Genomic DNA, 15,524 nt, shown 5'->3' with positions numbered 1-15,524 from the left:
CAAAATTTGTTTGCTGATCAAACAACCATTTCGCTCCATCATGACGTGAAAATTCATTCTTATATCTTCTTATATCTAATTAGCTAACTTGATGTGGACGATTATATGTAAATTTACTCAGTGTCCTGAATACCCAGGCAACATGTACATTCATTTATCCAGATACAACATCGATTCAGATTAACGCCTGATTTTGCAAATGGCAGTTTAAGGATTACATTGTTATTGTCACAGAAAATGAGCGCCAAGCCTCAATTTCAGACAGTCTTTGCAAATTTAAAACACAAACCGGTTAAAATGTATCCGTTTTTTAAGCGAGTCAATGGAAACGCCAACTCTTAACGGTAATGTGTCCATATAAAAGGACTGCGTATACCCAACATGTCAAGTAACATCAAAATAACGGTTTGCGATTGGTTAGTATTCTTGCGATGCAAAACTGCTCACATGAAAAGCTAACCTCGCAGCAGGGTAGATAAACAGAACGACTGTATTGGCTGGGGTGATGACATGAAAAATCACATGTTTCTGAAAACCCACGCAGAGTTTCTTGCTTTAGCTAGACACATTACCTTTAATTCGTTTTAATTCCTTACGACTAACCCGGCTTAAAATGTTTCCAGATTGAAAATGTATCTTCTCCTTTTCAGATAAATCAGATTAAGAAAAGTATAAACAGAAACCAAAGCACACAGAGCTGTGAGAGAAATCAGTATTTCCAACAATAGTCCATAAAAATTCCTGTAAAACGCATTTTTGTTGTAAATGGGATTTGCATTTCCACTTACCCGGGATTGGCGTTTCCACTTACCCACGGGTTTCCCAGATTCCCAATCAAAACTGGTCCACTCTGAGACCCGTTTTTGAACCTATCCTTTTCATAAATGGGTTACTGGGAATGCAATGCAAAAACGGACAGCTTTTAACTCGTTTTTGTTTGACTCTGGCTAATGGAAAGGTTTTTTCAAATGAGAGACCCTGTCTATTGTCACAGCAATAAGGTCAGAAGAAAGAAACATTGCACGCTAAATTAATCCTGGTTGGTAGAAATTAATCGGTACATCAGGAAAGGGGGTTAAGTAAATGTTTGAACGAGGAACACCCAAGGTACCAGAGCCTCAAAGGGCCAACGGAATTGAGAAGGGAAATTCCGAAGGAGAATAAGAAAGTACAGGAGCAATTGAGTCCTTTCGAGCAGATAAAAAAGATTTAAAGACACAAGAATTGAAATACACAAGATTGATCTGGTTTTTTTAATGAGTAAATCAGTGCACTTCTGAAAGTCAACCGAACCAGTTACAATTAAGACATTAAATGCAACAAGTAGCCAAAGATAAGATATATATACGTGGAATCGTTGTTTAGTAAAATTGAACCTATTATCGCCGCCGTTGCTTTTTGGATGTTTAATTACCGAACTGTTGATTTTTCTATATAAAACTGCTACTACTAATTGAATTGCTGTACTTTATGTGAAGAAGAACTTCAGTAAAACTTCGTAGTTTTACACCTTGGCAGGTTAGATGAATAATTATGTAAATCATCGGCAAATTTTGTATTGAACATTAAATTGGGTTAAAAAAGTTCTTTTTAACCCTCTTATTTCAACCACACCCATATGGTATCCAAGGGTTAACGAATGGTGTCCAGTGGCTCGTTTTGATTCGTGTTTAAACAGAAAAATTATGGTGAGAAAGGGAGGCAGACCATTTAATTGCGGTTGTCCTTTGAAAGCTGGTTTTTGGTATTTGTTGACTGTCTGGTTTGGAGTAGGTTCAGCGTTCGACATTTTAAATTTTTCAATTACCGTTGGTAACAAGTTCAGATGGTTAACAGTTACATTTTCACATCCAGTTAACATTTTAGAATTTTCTCTAAAGATGTCAAAAAATTTTGCAAAATTATCAAGAATGTATTAAAAGTTTAATTGCGATGGGGAATTAGGAAACTATCGATGTATCCATATTCTTTTGCTAAAACTACTCTTGCTGTCTGAAAATGATTCTGTTATACTATCTTGGTTGAGCACAAACAATGGAAAAGAGAGAATTGAGAGTATGTAAAAGAGAAAAGAGAGTATGTAACCAGGACCAGTGACGGTATCAGCCTCAAGACTTCCTTGATGGACAAACTGAAATATTCTAGGCCACGCGCATTTTACTGATAAACGGTTAATTTTACTAATTGCGAACGCCTATGACTAACCCTTGCTATGAAAAAGAAGTTTCAAAATCAGAGGACCACGTCATTAAAAATACTCCCCCAAAATATTACCCCATGTCCCGACGTTTTCTAATCGCATTTATCAGTCCGCCTAACACCTGTTTCAATACGCCTTCATGGCTGAACATGTAGAAATACAAATGAGTATTTTTATCTCTCGTTGGATCTCGATATGATGCAGGGCCTTTGCTAGATAATTTTCATAGGAGGGGGGGGGGGGGGGGTGCAAAACCAGTGGATTGCCGACAAAATGGGCGAGGTAATAGATATGGGCTTGGTTCTGTAACGATTTTAATCATCATTGATAAAACTTGCGAATATTCATTCTCAGGAATTTTGTGATTGCAGATAATTCAAAACGAAGGAAAATATCTACGTAATTGTTAAAATGTATAGTTATGGTTTACTGTTCAGCATTTAATTCTGCTATATTTCAGTTTTGCTCAGTGTCATAATTGCAGGGTGGCCAGCAAACCAAAAGGTCCCGGTTCAGGGTATGGCAGATAAACTTTTTTGAGCCACTCCAACTAGTGCAAGAAAAGGTTAAAATATGCTCAGTTCAAATCAAATATTGACGGTTATGGTTTTCACAGCAACAGCAAAACAATGATTCTATTTGTAACTCTAAGAAAATCTAATAGCAGTTCAAAATAACAATCCTAGTCTAACACTTTTTGTAATATTTTCAAGCGAACCTAATATACATATGATGTTCTGAAATTGAGCCAAGAAAATGATCAAAAATTCAACCTGTATGTTCATTCCTTTTATGTGTCATCTTTTCATTTGTCTAGAATGCCTGCCAAAAGTACTTGGAACCTGGGGCATCACTTCATACTTTTTGTTGGGGGGGGGGGGGGGGGAGGGTTGGCTGCATTTTGTACAATATTTTTACTGGTTCCGCGGTACAGATTCCAACTTTCAAGGAGATAACTTCATTTTAAATAACATAACATTTCATCAATCAAAATCACTACTACACTTCAACAACTCACAACCAATCTGAATAAAATAGTTTAAACACTTCCTTATGTTACAATTAGTAAACGTATCTATGGTAATCAAAATAAACAAACAAACTGTTGTTAGTATTGGGAATACAATCAAAAAGAAATAATTAAGTAGATATAATACACGCTAAATTTCCCACGGCATAATATAAAAGAACTGTGAACGCATTATGGTAAATTATCCTCTAGTTAGTTATAAAACAGATATGCGCAGTTACATAAACATACGTAGTAACAGCAAACTTACACAACAAGCGCTATCTATGCCTAGTCTTAATTGCTGAGGGCTTTTGGGTGATACTTCTTCGGTGTTATCCTCATCTCCACTGTTTGCTAAAGCTATTGTTCTGGGAACTTTGAAAGCAAAACCCGACAAAACTCTACTTTTCGGAAATTTGACGACAAGAATTTTCTAGGGGGATGCCGCTAGCGACGGCCCTGCCTACACCCCTTGAAGCATTACTGTAACCCAGGCAGAAAAGCCAGAAGAGATAACAAGTGCAAATCATTAAGAAAATTATGGTATATTTATTGAAAAATAGGCTGCTAATACACATCACATTACAGTACACTCAAAAAACCATTAACTCTTAACTAGTCTAGATTCCACTTCATCTGTTTAGTTCATTGGATTGTTCAAAACGGATCAGACGCGACATTCCAGTACATCAATTGCGGGTATTATTCTCATTTTAGTCTTAAATTAGTACATGCATAGACAGCACGTCCAACACAGTATGCACCTACGAAAAAAAAACAAGAAAAACACAGTTAAAAAGGTGGAGGGTTATCCGATTAGCATTTCGATTCCATCTACCGTTATTCCAAAATTTCAAAACCCAAAACATTTTTTTGTTGCTTCAAGACGACAACAAACGTGCACAACCAAGGACTCAGGGTCTAGAGCAGCTGCTTTTCATATCATTAAAATGATGTTAACAAGGGGCGTAGTTTTGATAAAGAGGGGCAGCTTTGTAGAAATGTACAATCAGTTTGATGAATGCAGTTATTCAATTTCCTAATCATAGAAATTTGCGTGAACTATGAGTAGCAACTTAAAGCCATCCATTTCTACCTCATAGAATTATGCGTGAACTATGAATAGCAACTTAAAGCCATCCATTTCTACCTCATAGAATTATGCGTAAACTATGAATAGCAACTTAAAGCCATCCATTTCTACGTCATAGAACTTTGCGTGACCTATGAGAAGCAATATAAAGCCATCCATTTCTACGTCATAGAACTTTGCGTGACCTATGAGAAGCAATATAAAGCCATCCATTTCTACGTCATAGAACTTTGCGTGACCTATGAGAAGCAATATAAAGCCATCCATTTCTACGTCATAGAACTTTGCGTGACCTATGAGAAGCAATATAAAGCCATCCATTTCTACGTCATAGAACTTTGCGTGACCTTTGAAAAGCAATTTAAAGCCATCCATTTCTACGTCATAGAACTTTGCGTGACCTATGAGAAGCAATATATAGCCATCCATTTCTACGTCATACAATTATGCGTGAACTATGAGAAGCAACTTAAAGCCATCCATTTCTACGTCATAGAACTTTGCGTGACCTATGAGAAGCAATATAAAGCCATCCATTTCTACGTCATAGAACTTTGCGTGACCTATGAGAAGCAACTTAAAGCCATCCATTTCTACGTCATAGAACTTTGCGTGACCTATGAGAAGAAATATAAAGCCATCCATTTCTACGTCATAGAACTTTGCGTGACCTATGAGAAGCAATATAAAGCCATCCATTTCTACGTCATAGAACTTTGCGTGACCTATGAGAAGCAATATAAAGCCATCCATTTCTACGTCATAGAACTTTGCGTGACCTATGAGAAGCAATATAAAGCCATCCATTTCTACGTCATAGAACTTTGCGTGACCTTTGAAAAGCAATTTAAAGCCATCCATTTCTACGTCATAGAACTTTGCGTGACCTATGAGAAGCAATATAAAGCCATCCATTTCTACGTCATAGAACTTTGCGTGACCTTTGAAAAGCAATTTAAAGCCATCCATTTCTACGTCATAGAACTTTGCGTGACCTATGAGAAGCAATATAAAGCCATCCATTTCTACGTCATAGAACTTTGCGTGACCTATGAGAAGCAATATAAAGCCATCCATTTCTACGTCATAGAACTTTGCGTGACCTATGAGAAGCAATATAAAGCCATCCATTTCTACGTCATAGAATTATTCTACGTCAGCTTTGGTCGTCAAGAAAAGGCTAGAAATCCCATCATTTAAAAAAACCGATGAAGTTTGACGTATTCAACTTCTTCAGTCAAAAACTGACGTTCATTAATGCATCAGTTTTTGTCCGTTTTTGCTAGATACACGATCAGTTTTGACTGAAAGCTAAAAACTGTCAGTTAAAAACTGATAAAAACTGATCGTGTATTTCAGGCTTTACATTTTTCTTGTTTGTGTCACCCCAAAAAGGGAAACGAATTTTAAACAAAACATCTTGAAATCAAATTAATTTATTTTTATTAATCATTGTTGGACAAGATTTAAATTTTTGAAACGAACGTTGGCATTGAACATCAGAGACTTCCTTTGTCTTCGCGACAAAGACTCTTGCTAAGACTAATGCATAGCAGGTATATATGAAGATGTCACAGAATATCTAATGCTTAAAACGACAAAGAAATGAATAAAAAATGTACTGGAATAAACTTTGCAAAGCTAGCATAATACCTTCCTTATCGTAGATTAACACAGGAATAGACCACACGACCAACGTTCCATCCTCCTGGGAAACAAGGCTAAGTTTTTGGCAGTGGCTATGTAACGTGAATGTGTTGTGTGTAAGCGTGTTCACGTGCGCGCACAAAAGTTTACGAAGTATGCTTTGCAATATGTTTGAGATTCTACAATTTGAGGGTTTGATTTGTAACTTGTTGTTACAAGAATCGTAATTTGGAAAGCAGTTGGCCACAGAGATGGGCTTTAAAGACTAGTGACGGGGGTGATGCCTCTGAAAGTAACCCTTGCCAGCTAAAGAATTTACACATCATTAATGCTCTAGAACACAAGAAAACAGAGCAAAGTTTTAGGTCTCGATATCCAAAGGTCTTCCCTCAAAAAGTATCCCAGGAGCCTCCACTGTTTGGCAAAGTCCACTTTGACACTGGACACGGCAAAAGGGGGGTTCTCACATGCTTATAGAAACAGCCAACCATATTCGTTTGAAAGGACATGAAAGGAAAGATAGCATATCAAAATATTGACAAAAACGACGCCACTTTGGCTCTAAGATCTCGGGTGATTTCACTAAATAAGAATATTGAAAAGTGGCATTTTTGGACAATTTGACAAACACCATATTGACCCTAATTTGCAAAAATATTCTTATTCAAACGATTTAACAAAGATTCAAGAGACATTTTATAATGTAGATATTCATTTTCTAGTGTAGGGAAATAAAAAGGCAAGGATTAAGGATCTAAAATAATGATATACCAAATAGCTTTAAAGAGCAGTTACAAAGGACCAATGTTATAAGAACCTAAACCCTGTTTTGCTAAAAGATACTCCTTGAGTAAGTACCCAATAGGGCTTAAAAGAAATAGCTGAGGTTCTTGTGTGCTGGTTTCTACTGCACCACACTGCAGGCTTGTGGTCTTTTCTCTACATGGATTAACCAAATCTTTCAAGCAAATATACAGAAAACATCTGAGTACAGAATACTATCGGTAAACAATTTTTAAACAGCTCGATAATGCCCTGAAGATGAAAAAAGTAGGTACAACATTTGTTAAGCAAAGGACAGTTAACATTCAATAGAACATACCCTGTTCGTAGGCTTTGATTTTGAAGGAATTCGAGGCACCCCGAATATCTCCATATATCTCATAGATATTTTCAAACAGGATGACGACTTCTTTGAGGGCATCAATTGCAAAGTGGACACAGGAGCCTGCAAAAGCAAGAAACAATAAGAGTTGCAATATCATGGCAAGACCATTTGCACTTCGAAATTTTTATTATAGACCAATTACAAATTCATTTTTGTAGCCAAAGTAATAATCCTTATTTGCTCTTATTTCCTCTTATCACCAATTAGACCAGAGAGTTACAGGAAAGAGTCTTTACAAAGAAAGAGATGACCACATTTCATCGACGGAAGAACTCAGATCTCAGATGTTAACTGTTACATTTCTCAAGAAAACCTATTTCAGAAACGAACCAACTGCAATACAATTTGCAATGCAAACCATTTCATTCCGAAAAAGAATTCTAAAAGAGGGCATGTCAACGATTCTCCCAACTGTTTGTCACTATATTAGACAGAAGTGAGCTTTAAAGCAAATTTCTTTGAAAATTTCTAACCTTCAATGCAGGAAATCAAATCCTTGACAAACTTTTCAATCGCAGCAATGATAGCTGAATCTATGTGGCAGTCTTTCATGGCTAAAGTTGCCCCTGACAAACCATACCCAACCAGATGAAGTCCTTTATAAATCTCCCTGTCTTCAAATGCAGCGAAGGCCTTTTCAAAATAGTCAACAGTCTTCTCGGCATCCTTGACACAAGTCTCAACGCTGACATTTTTTAAGTGCAGACCAGTGAAGAGGCCTCTGAACACTTGCACCCACTTGACATCAGATGGTCCCTTGGTCACTTCTAATGATGACTGTACAGCGGGTACAAACCTCTTATTCACTCTAAAAGAAATAAAGACAACAATGCTTCTATATCATTGGAATAAACAGTGCCTGTTATAGTTCCTTTGATAAGATTTCATAAATTCGCCAACTTAAGGGATCAACAGAAAAACAGCTAGACAAAGAAACAATCAATATTGTTGGATGCTGTACTGTGTTGTTTACAACATAACATGTTTAATGTTGTTGCCAGTACATGGAAGCCTATTCATGGTTGCTTTTGTGTTGTGCTGTACATTTTCGTTTCTAGATCTACGAATGCAAGGTCATAAAATCAAAAAAGCTTTCAACAAAACTTCTTTGACAACAGACTTATGGATGTTGTACATGAAAACAAAAGACCAACAGCTACCCTTCCATGAGACCTCACAGATGCACATTGTGAGAAAAAAGAAATTAAACAATTAAAATTATAAAGAAAATAAAACATTCTTCATAAATTTTACTTACAAATATCGATACTCATAGATACCAGCAGGAAGGTATGAGCTGAACTTTAGTTCCCCATTTGGTACAGGGTCTTTGTAGGGATTCTGGGTTCCTCCAACATAATAATAGTCCACATACTCATGACTGTCAACACCCTTCTGGTATACACCTAGGCGAAAAAATAAAACTAGAGGAGCACTCATGATTTGAATGCTTAAACAAGAAGCGTATATCACTTTAAAGCTTCATTGAGATTATAAATGCTTCAGAGGTTAATAGTGGTATCGTAAGGACTGACGAGAATGCATATTAACTCCAATTCTTCCAATTATTCCAATTATACCAATTATTCCAATTACCGATCCAATCCATGTGAGTTGCTTGATCAGTGGGAACCGACCATTTGATATCAACAGCATCACCAGAAACTATCTTCGCCGGGGATACAACAATAGATCTTTTTTCTTGAATAAAGAAAACATTGTCTGATGCATCAAGCTAAAAAGAAAGAATAAAAAGAAATGCGTTTGAGAGTCCAAACAATCAAGCAACGTTTACTTGTTGACAAAAGCAGTTAACATAAATGACTATGTTTGCCAATCTAATCTAGTTATTCCGACAATATCCAGAAAATTTAAAATATCCGAGATCACGGAGAGAAAATTAGTTGATTGAAACTAGAATAAAGACATGGATGTTACCAAAAACTGTATCTTTGTTTCATGCCTACTCGCACTATTGTCTACATATATTGTAAGTTTTTCTTTAGAACCCTAACATAATTTAACTTAACCTTGCCATTACAGTACATACCTTTAAACACCAAATGTCGTTTCTAAGGTGGGAAATAAAAGTTGTCATATATAGCTAAATACTATTTCCTGGAGTTTTTTTACATAGAACAGGGAATAATATAAAATATCTTGCACAAGTCAAGGGATAGACAATTAGCTGGCTACTACTCAATAGAATATAATGATACAGTAGCACTAGACTCACTCCATAAGCAATCCACCACCCTGTCTTGTCATCTGTAACAGTTGCAATGGTAGCAAGAGCAGCAGACTGGGTTTCTGTGACAATTTTCCAACTGTGCCATTTTCCATGTCGTTCAGATTGCCACATATAGTTCAACTTTCCTCTTTTGTCTACTGTAAAAATCTAAAAGGGCATATAATTATGCTCAAGTAATCACTCTCTTTCCTAAACGGTAACACTCTTCAAGCTGTCGTTTCCCTAACCCACTATGATTATCCCCAATAACATTGCAAATAATAATCAAAGAGTTGCAGAGCCATTGAAATCTACCTGATCAGATAACTTGGTGTCTTTAGCTGAAGAAGATGGTGATGCAGAAAAGAAAGACATTGACACAACACTCTTATCATGTGATGATTTGAAATCCCTTGATTCCAATGACTCTCATATCAAATCCCCTCTAAATGAAAAATATTGCCAACATGATATTGAAGATCAAGACTCATTGAGACTTGATGAGGTTCAAATATCTTTAATTGTATTTAAGTTTTTTCATGTGCATATAAATTTTTTGCATATGGAGGAAAACTGTTTATGAATGTAGTAAAAATTCTAGCCTTTTGACTGCAGATATGTTCTTCTCCTGTTAAAATATTTAGCATATGGCATATGGCTTAGTGAGATGTGTCAGATAATTTCATGTAGAAAGAATTTGTAAAATGTTTCTTATACTACAGAACAGAACAGTTTTCAAACTATAGAATGCTGTTTAAAACTAGCTAGCAAATCAATGTTCTTACCTCAACACCTAGATGCATGTTGTTTGCAATGCTTAAAGTGTTAGCTATGTTCATTGCAGGAGGAACACTCTCTCCAATAGTATTCCAAGTACTCCATGTACACCAGCCCCATGGGTTTGGGACATTGTCACAAGTTGTCTGCCAAATATGGTGCATTTTTCCATCTGTACCGTGGACAAATACATTTATTCTTCCATTGAACATATTTGTATCCATTTCATGAGCCACTGGTGCATGAACTGATTTTGGAGCATAGTAGCCCGTTTTGTCCCAGGAATGCCAGTCAGAAAAGCCTTTTAGATGAAAGATGCAGGTTCAAAGAAACAAATTTTCAATACTAGACATTTGTCACAGACCTGTAAACTTTAAACAGATACAACTCATCTAATGTTTAGTTTAAAAGATTGCATTTTTATTTAATAAATAAGAATTTGTGCATATGGCAACAGTTAAATGAGGAATAGAATACTGTGATAGTTCCCTAAATTGCAAAAGCAGGCATATAAACGAAACTTGCATTTTCAATCTTCAATAAAAATTCATTCTATAACAACATGTTTCTAGTGCTAGAGAAATGACCTGGGGTGTGTTATACATAATTTGAATACCTGTTTGCCATGTTCTGTACATATAACCATCTGTCATGACAGCAAATGCCTCCAGGTACTAAAGGAGAAAATCAAGTTATTCTAACTGATCTGGCTAAGGAAGAGCTCAATCAACACAAAAAGGCAAGTCAGGGCATCTTTAAACTTACCTTTTGCTTAAGGACTCTGCTTTCATTACATTACCATCCTGCCCCTCTATTCTTGTGGTATTTTAAAATGATATGTTCCATAAGTTTATCATTAAAGAAATTGCGTTACCTTAGAAAATGAATTGTAGACAACTGACACATCAGTCAGAAGAGCAACAGATCCACCACCAATAAGACTCCATCCCGACCATTTGTTATCAGCAAGGCATGTCCAGTAGCATTTAGATGAGTTAGTACGACTCCTTGCTATAACATATGGCTTATTTGCATAAAAAGCTGCTTTAACATTGTCCATTCCATTCAGCTTTGAACCTACAATTTATCAAAATCTTGAAGCATTCTCAACTTACACAATTTCTGAAAAATTGCAGGAAACTTGAAGAGAGATGTGGAAATTTAGAATGTGTATTGAAATAATATGGAGACTGGAAATATAAATTACCATCATTAAATGCAAGCTTTGTCCCACCAACTATCAACCAGCCACCAAATTTTGGGGCTTCTTCTTTTGTCACTGATGACATATAGACCTGACCATTTGATGCTTGTATGAATACAAGTGCTGTAACATTAGAAACTGATATTGCTGATGGACTTGATTCCGCTGTTAAGCCATTTGGAAGAGGTAAGTTGTGCCTTGTAAGAAATGAATTTATCACTAAAAAGATGAAATGTTCCCTGCCATTCCTATCAAGTGAGAAAATTCATTTAAGGGCTATTATTTAAGCTTTGTTTTTGAAACTACTCTTTGTGGCTATGATGAGGAAGAATCGGTTGCTAAGACAGCACATGTTTTAAGTATATGTAAGTGTGTAGCTTTACAGAAGCAACCTTCAAAAGCCAACGAAAAAGACTGCGAATCACTTTCCATCTTTTAGGAAATTCTAATACAGAATATGGCAGACCAAAATAGGATTTGGTGAAAAGATCCTAATTTTTTTCTGGATACAACAAACCTTCCAAATATATTGATTTCTTGGTTAATCAAATTGTTATTACTACTACTGACATGTTGAACACACTACCAAACACTGTGCGCAATGCCAATAACTTAGCTCTGTATAATATTGAAACATAAATAGACATATATTTCCAACAGCAAGACGTCATACCAGCTACTTGATCTAATTTGTGGTTCCACGAGCAAGGCCTTCTTGTACACAGTCCAGCGGCAGAGTCCATTTTTGTTATGGAGAACAATGGAGACTTGTGTATCTCCATCATTTGAAATTTTGACAAGTTCAAGCCTCGAATCACTGAAAGGCTCCACGAATGCTATAAAAAAAGTTGTCAAGGCAAAGAGACAAACATGAAAACTCCCCATTTTGCTTGCAGCATGGAGCTGATTCCAAAAAAATCTCAACAACGGGAAGTAAACAACAACGTCCCGTGAAAATCATGTGATGTCACTTAAAGCAACAGCAACCACTTTCACTGATCATGGCACCAAAAATAAGGGACACAGCACTAATGCTCGATTCTAGGATCATATGCGGCTTTCTTGACTTTTGACGTTTCCTGATACTTTCCTGAAACACTTTTCAACGGATACTCAGGGGTATAGAGCCCTCCTTACCCATTTCTTTGGAAAGGTAGAGCATCTCTTTTAAGAAGAACGTGCTAAAACATCACTCTTCGGGTCAAAACTACGCTTACGTTCATAAAGTATTGCACCACCTGCTACAAGATGGTATTAGTGTCACCAGAATTCATTGACTATAAAAAGTTTAAATAGCAATAACAAGTTGAATTTATTGCTATTTATTGAATGAATTTAAGTGTAAAGAACACTGTTGAGGATATTTTGGTTAAAAAATGTCCATGAAGCTGAATGATATCGGAATGGTTTTAGTTTAAAGGTTATTTCAAACAGAAGTATTTTTCTCATTCTCTTTATAGCATGCCCATAGGCCGCGGGAGATATAGGAGCTGGGTGTTGCAATCCCCTTTCTAATAAGGGGATATCGCGAAAAAGCCGAAATGTGTTCGATAATGCTTGAATGCATTTTGATGCCGACAGTTTCCACTTTTAAGATTATCAACCACCCATTGAGGACTAAATACAGGGCGATACAGGGTCGCCGGAGTCGGGGGGGGGGGGGAGCACGGGGGCACAGGACCTCCATATTGGTAAAAGTGTAAAAATGCCCTTTTTTGAAAAAAATATCGCGTGTACTATTTCAGAGCAAGACATTTTGCCTTTAGACGCCAAGTAAAACAAATTAAATCATAGAGCTGCGACCCTGCGATTCCCAGTTTCTAACAACATCGACTGCAAAGGAGACTGTCCTTTTGGCGATCTTCAGTTTCTAACAGCAAAATATCTTTTAAAAATAAAATTAAACGCCACCTTTTAGAAAGTCCGACCTAATCGAATATGATGAAAATACCAGCACATACGATAAATGAAATTTTCCCATTTTTTATCTTTAATGTAGTTTTTCTTTTCTTTTTTCATTTCCCTTGCTTTTTTCTAGTGTTATTTACATTTCTATTATCTCATTCTTACTGTTATGCAAACCAAAATGAATTGTAAACTTGTCGTCAGATCACGTCAACCGGGCACATGGCTTTGATAGCTCTATCTTGAGTTTTTTTCATGTGTCCGTCAGCTGACTTACTCTTATATAGGGTTGTTTTCTATTTCTTTAATCTTCTTATTGTAATTTTGGATTTAATAATTGAATTTTAAACAACTTACCTAAATGACGTAACATGTAATTAATTGATTTGCTGAAAAAATGTTTTGAGTTTGCATCTTCAGTTGCTTTTGAGTCGGTTACACACCATATTCTCTCTAATGAACACCGGGGTCGCTCAATTTATATTTTGGCCACACAGAGGGTGTACTCATTGAAAATAGATAGAAATCCACCAATAAATAACTGAGCTTTAGAATTCAAACGATCATTGTTTTTGCAAATATTAAGATTGCATTTGCATCACACATTTTGAAGGTAAGACATTTACAAGATATCAATTTCTTCAGAGTCGGAATCCTCGTCAATTTTTATTAATACTGGTGTGGCATCTTGAAAATCTAAATTTTCAATACCATCCAATTGATTTTTATCTGGTTCTGTCAGTATTTGAAGAAAACCTTTTCCAATTGAATTAACATAGGTTTTCTTAAATTAGCTGATAATTGAAAATTGCGATGATCTGCTTTTGTCCATCTGTTTTCATAATATTTGGGGAGGGCGCTCATTATTGGAGAGGGGCGGTTATTCAAATTTTTGCTCAAAAAGGGAGCGCTCATTAGAGAGAGGGCACTCATTTGAGAGAATACAGTAGGTCGACCAGCGTACTACTACGCAATATATGTAATCTTGAGAATTCGATTGGTTGAAAGATAACAATTTAGCAGTTTTTTGTCTTGCTAAATTTTGGAGGAGATAAAGACTGAAAGCTCGCTTTGAAATAGAGAGAGCCCGAAAATTCGATAATTCCTTTCATTATTTTGTGCATTATATTTCCGGTTTAACTTGTAAGTTTCTATTACTTTCACATGAGTGATTGCATTAATGTGGATTTGCTTTTCTTCGGTATGTTGTAATTAATGTGAATTTTGTCGAATGTAATGCACCTACCACCTCCATTTGCAATAAAACTCAAAACAAAAATAAGTAAATTGAATTATGAAGACTAAAATATGGAGCATACATGGAGGAAAAATTGACACATACGAAGAACTTCAACGCCCATGAGGAATTATAAAATTAAGTATGTCCAAGAGTTTGCGATCCTTGAATGGAGCCCATAGCCATTTACGTTATGTTACTTTTTCTAAATTTCTAAATTTCAATGAAAGCTGTCCATTTTTGGCACTATCCAATCTTATGGAAAAGTTAATGTTTGTACCCTTGTTATTCCTTTTGCCGACCCCCCCCCCCTCCTGCTCAAAACTGGGTTCGTCGGCCCTGAACAGGGGTGTGGACGTAGTAAACAGGTTTTAACAGGGCCTTCAACGGCCGGGGGGGCTTGGCCCTCCACTATTTGCAACTTGTGTTGGAGCCCCTGTTAAAGAGTTAACAGGCTTTTGGTTTTTTTATCGACTAGTTGATGTCTCGCTTTCCGATTTATCTGTGAGTAAAAGCCTCCTGTTTTGAAACTGATGCATACAACTGGAAATATGCTGACGTCTTTGATTGACTGGATTCATAGGATTTGATTACCATCCCAAAGATTACGACTTAACGTAGTTTTATCAATCAATATTACTACCACAGCTTTAGCTGTTACAGATAAAAATTACAGAAACAGAAGCCAAAGAGAAGATGCGAAACTAACTTAACCACAGTAATTAAAACTAATCCCAAGATTTGGCTATTCCTTAGCAACTTCTGCGTCACAGGAAATGTCAATACGGCTACCAACCCCTTGACGAGGAGTACCTGGCAAGGAACTGGAGCCCAGCGTTCTCATTATGGGGTATCGGAATTTCCCCTGTTAAGAAACTTTCTAAATTTCTTATCTGTTATCTCATAGACATTCGTAGAAGTCGGCGAAGAAAAAGTTTTCCGTTAGCTGCTCTTAATTTCATACGTTTTGTTATATCTCTACTTCAAGCTAGTTCTACTCAATCTGCCTACAGTCTGGCAACTGGCATCACATTCCTTTTACTACATACCA

The 15,524-nt window shown here is 36.4% G+C and overlaps 2 protein-coding genes across 3 annotated transcripts; both read right to left on the bottom strand.

Annotated features, from left to right (window-relative positions):
* Window positions 1-3,142: 3,142 nt before the first annotated feature.
* Window positions 3,143-12,292, bottom strand: LOC135689548 (uncharacterized). Of its 2 annotated transcripts, XM_065206827.2 has the most exons (12): window positions 12,005-12,292; window positions 11,335-11,528; window positions 11,002-11,204; window positions 10,744-10,801; window positions 10,136-10,428; window positions 9,357-9,518; window positions 8,717-8,855; window positions 8,379-8,526; window positions 7,594-7,928; window positions 7,055-7,180; window positions 5,959-6,013; window positions 3,143-3,976 (listed from the first exon to the last, which is right to left on the bottom strand). In XM_065206827.2, the coding sequence occupies exons 1-11, from the start codon at window positions 12,214-12,216 to the stop codon at window positions 5,964-5,966; spliced, it is 1,920 nt and encodes a 639-aa protein (XP_065062899.2). In that variant the 5' UTR covers window positions 12,217-12,292; the 3' UTR covers window positions 3,143-3,976; window positions 5,959-5,963. The 2 variants fall into 2 exon arrangements, with proteins under 2 accessions (XP_065062899.2, XP_065062881.2); XM_065206809.2 differs by lacking the exon at window positions 5,959-6,013.
* On the bottom strand, window positions 3,921-5,952 carry LOC148959215 (uncharacterized). The gene is made up of 6 exons (XM_089110616.1): window positions 5,301-5,952; window positions 5,193-5,246; window positions 4,923-5,138; window positions 4,815-4,868; window positions 4,417-4,652; window positions 3,921-4,308 (listed from the first exon to the last, which is right to left on the bottom strand). The coding sequence occupies exons 1-6, from the start codon at window positions 5,434-5,436 to the stop codon at window positions 4,252-4,254; spliced, it is 753 nt and encodes a 250-aa protein (XP_088966742.1). The 5' UTR covers window positions 5,437-5,952; the 3' UTR covers window positions 3,921-4,251.
* Window positions 12,293-15,524: the final 3,232 nt, after the last annotated feature.

Source organism: Rhopilema esculentum, chromosome 10 (assembly GCF_057945365.1).
Source record: "Rhopilema esculentum isolate cy_ngs chromosome 10, ASM5794536v1, whole genome shotgun sequence".
Taxonomy (NCBI): domain Eukaryota; kingdom Metazoa; phylum Cnidaria; class Scyphozoa; order Rhizostomeae; family Rhizostomatidae; genus Rhopilema; species Rhopilema esculentum.
Note: the sequence above shows the minus strand (reverse complement) of the source record. Positions and strands in the feature narration are given on the sequence as shown.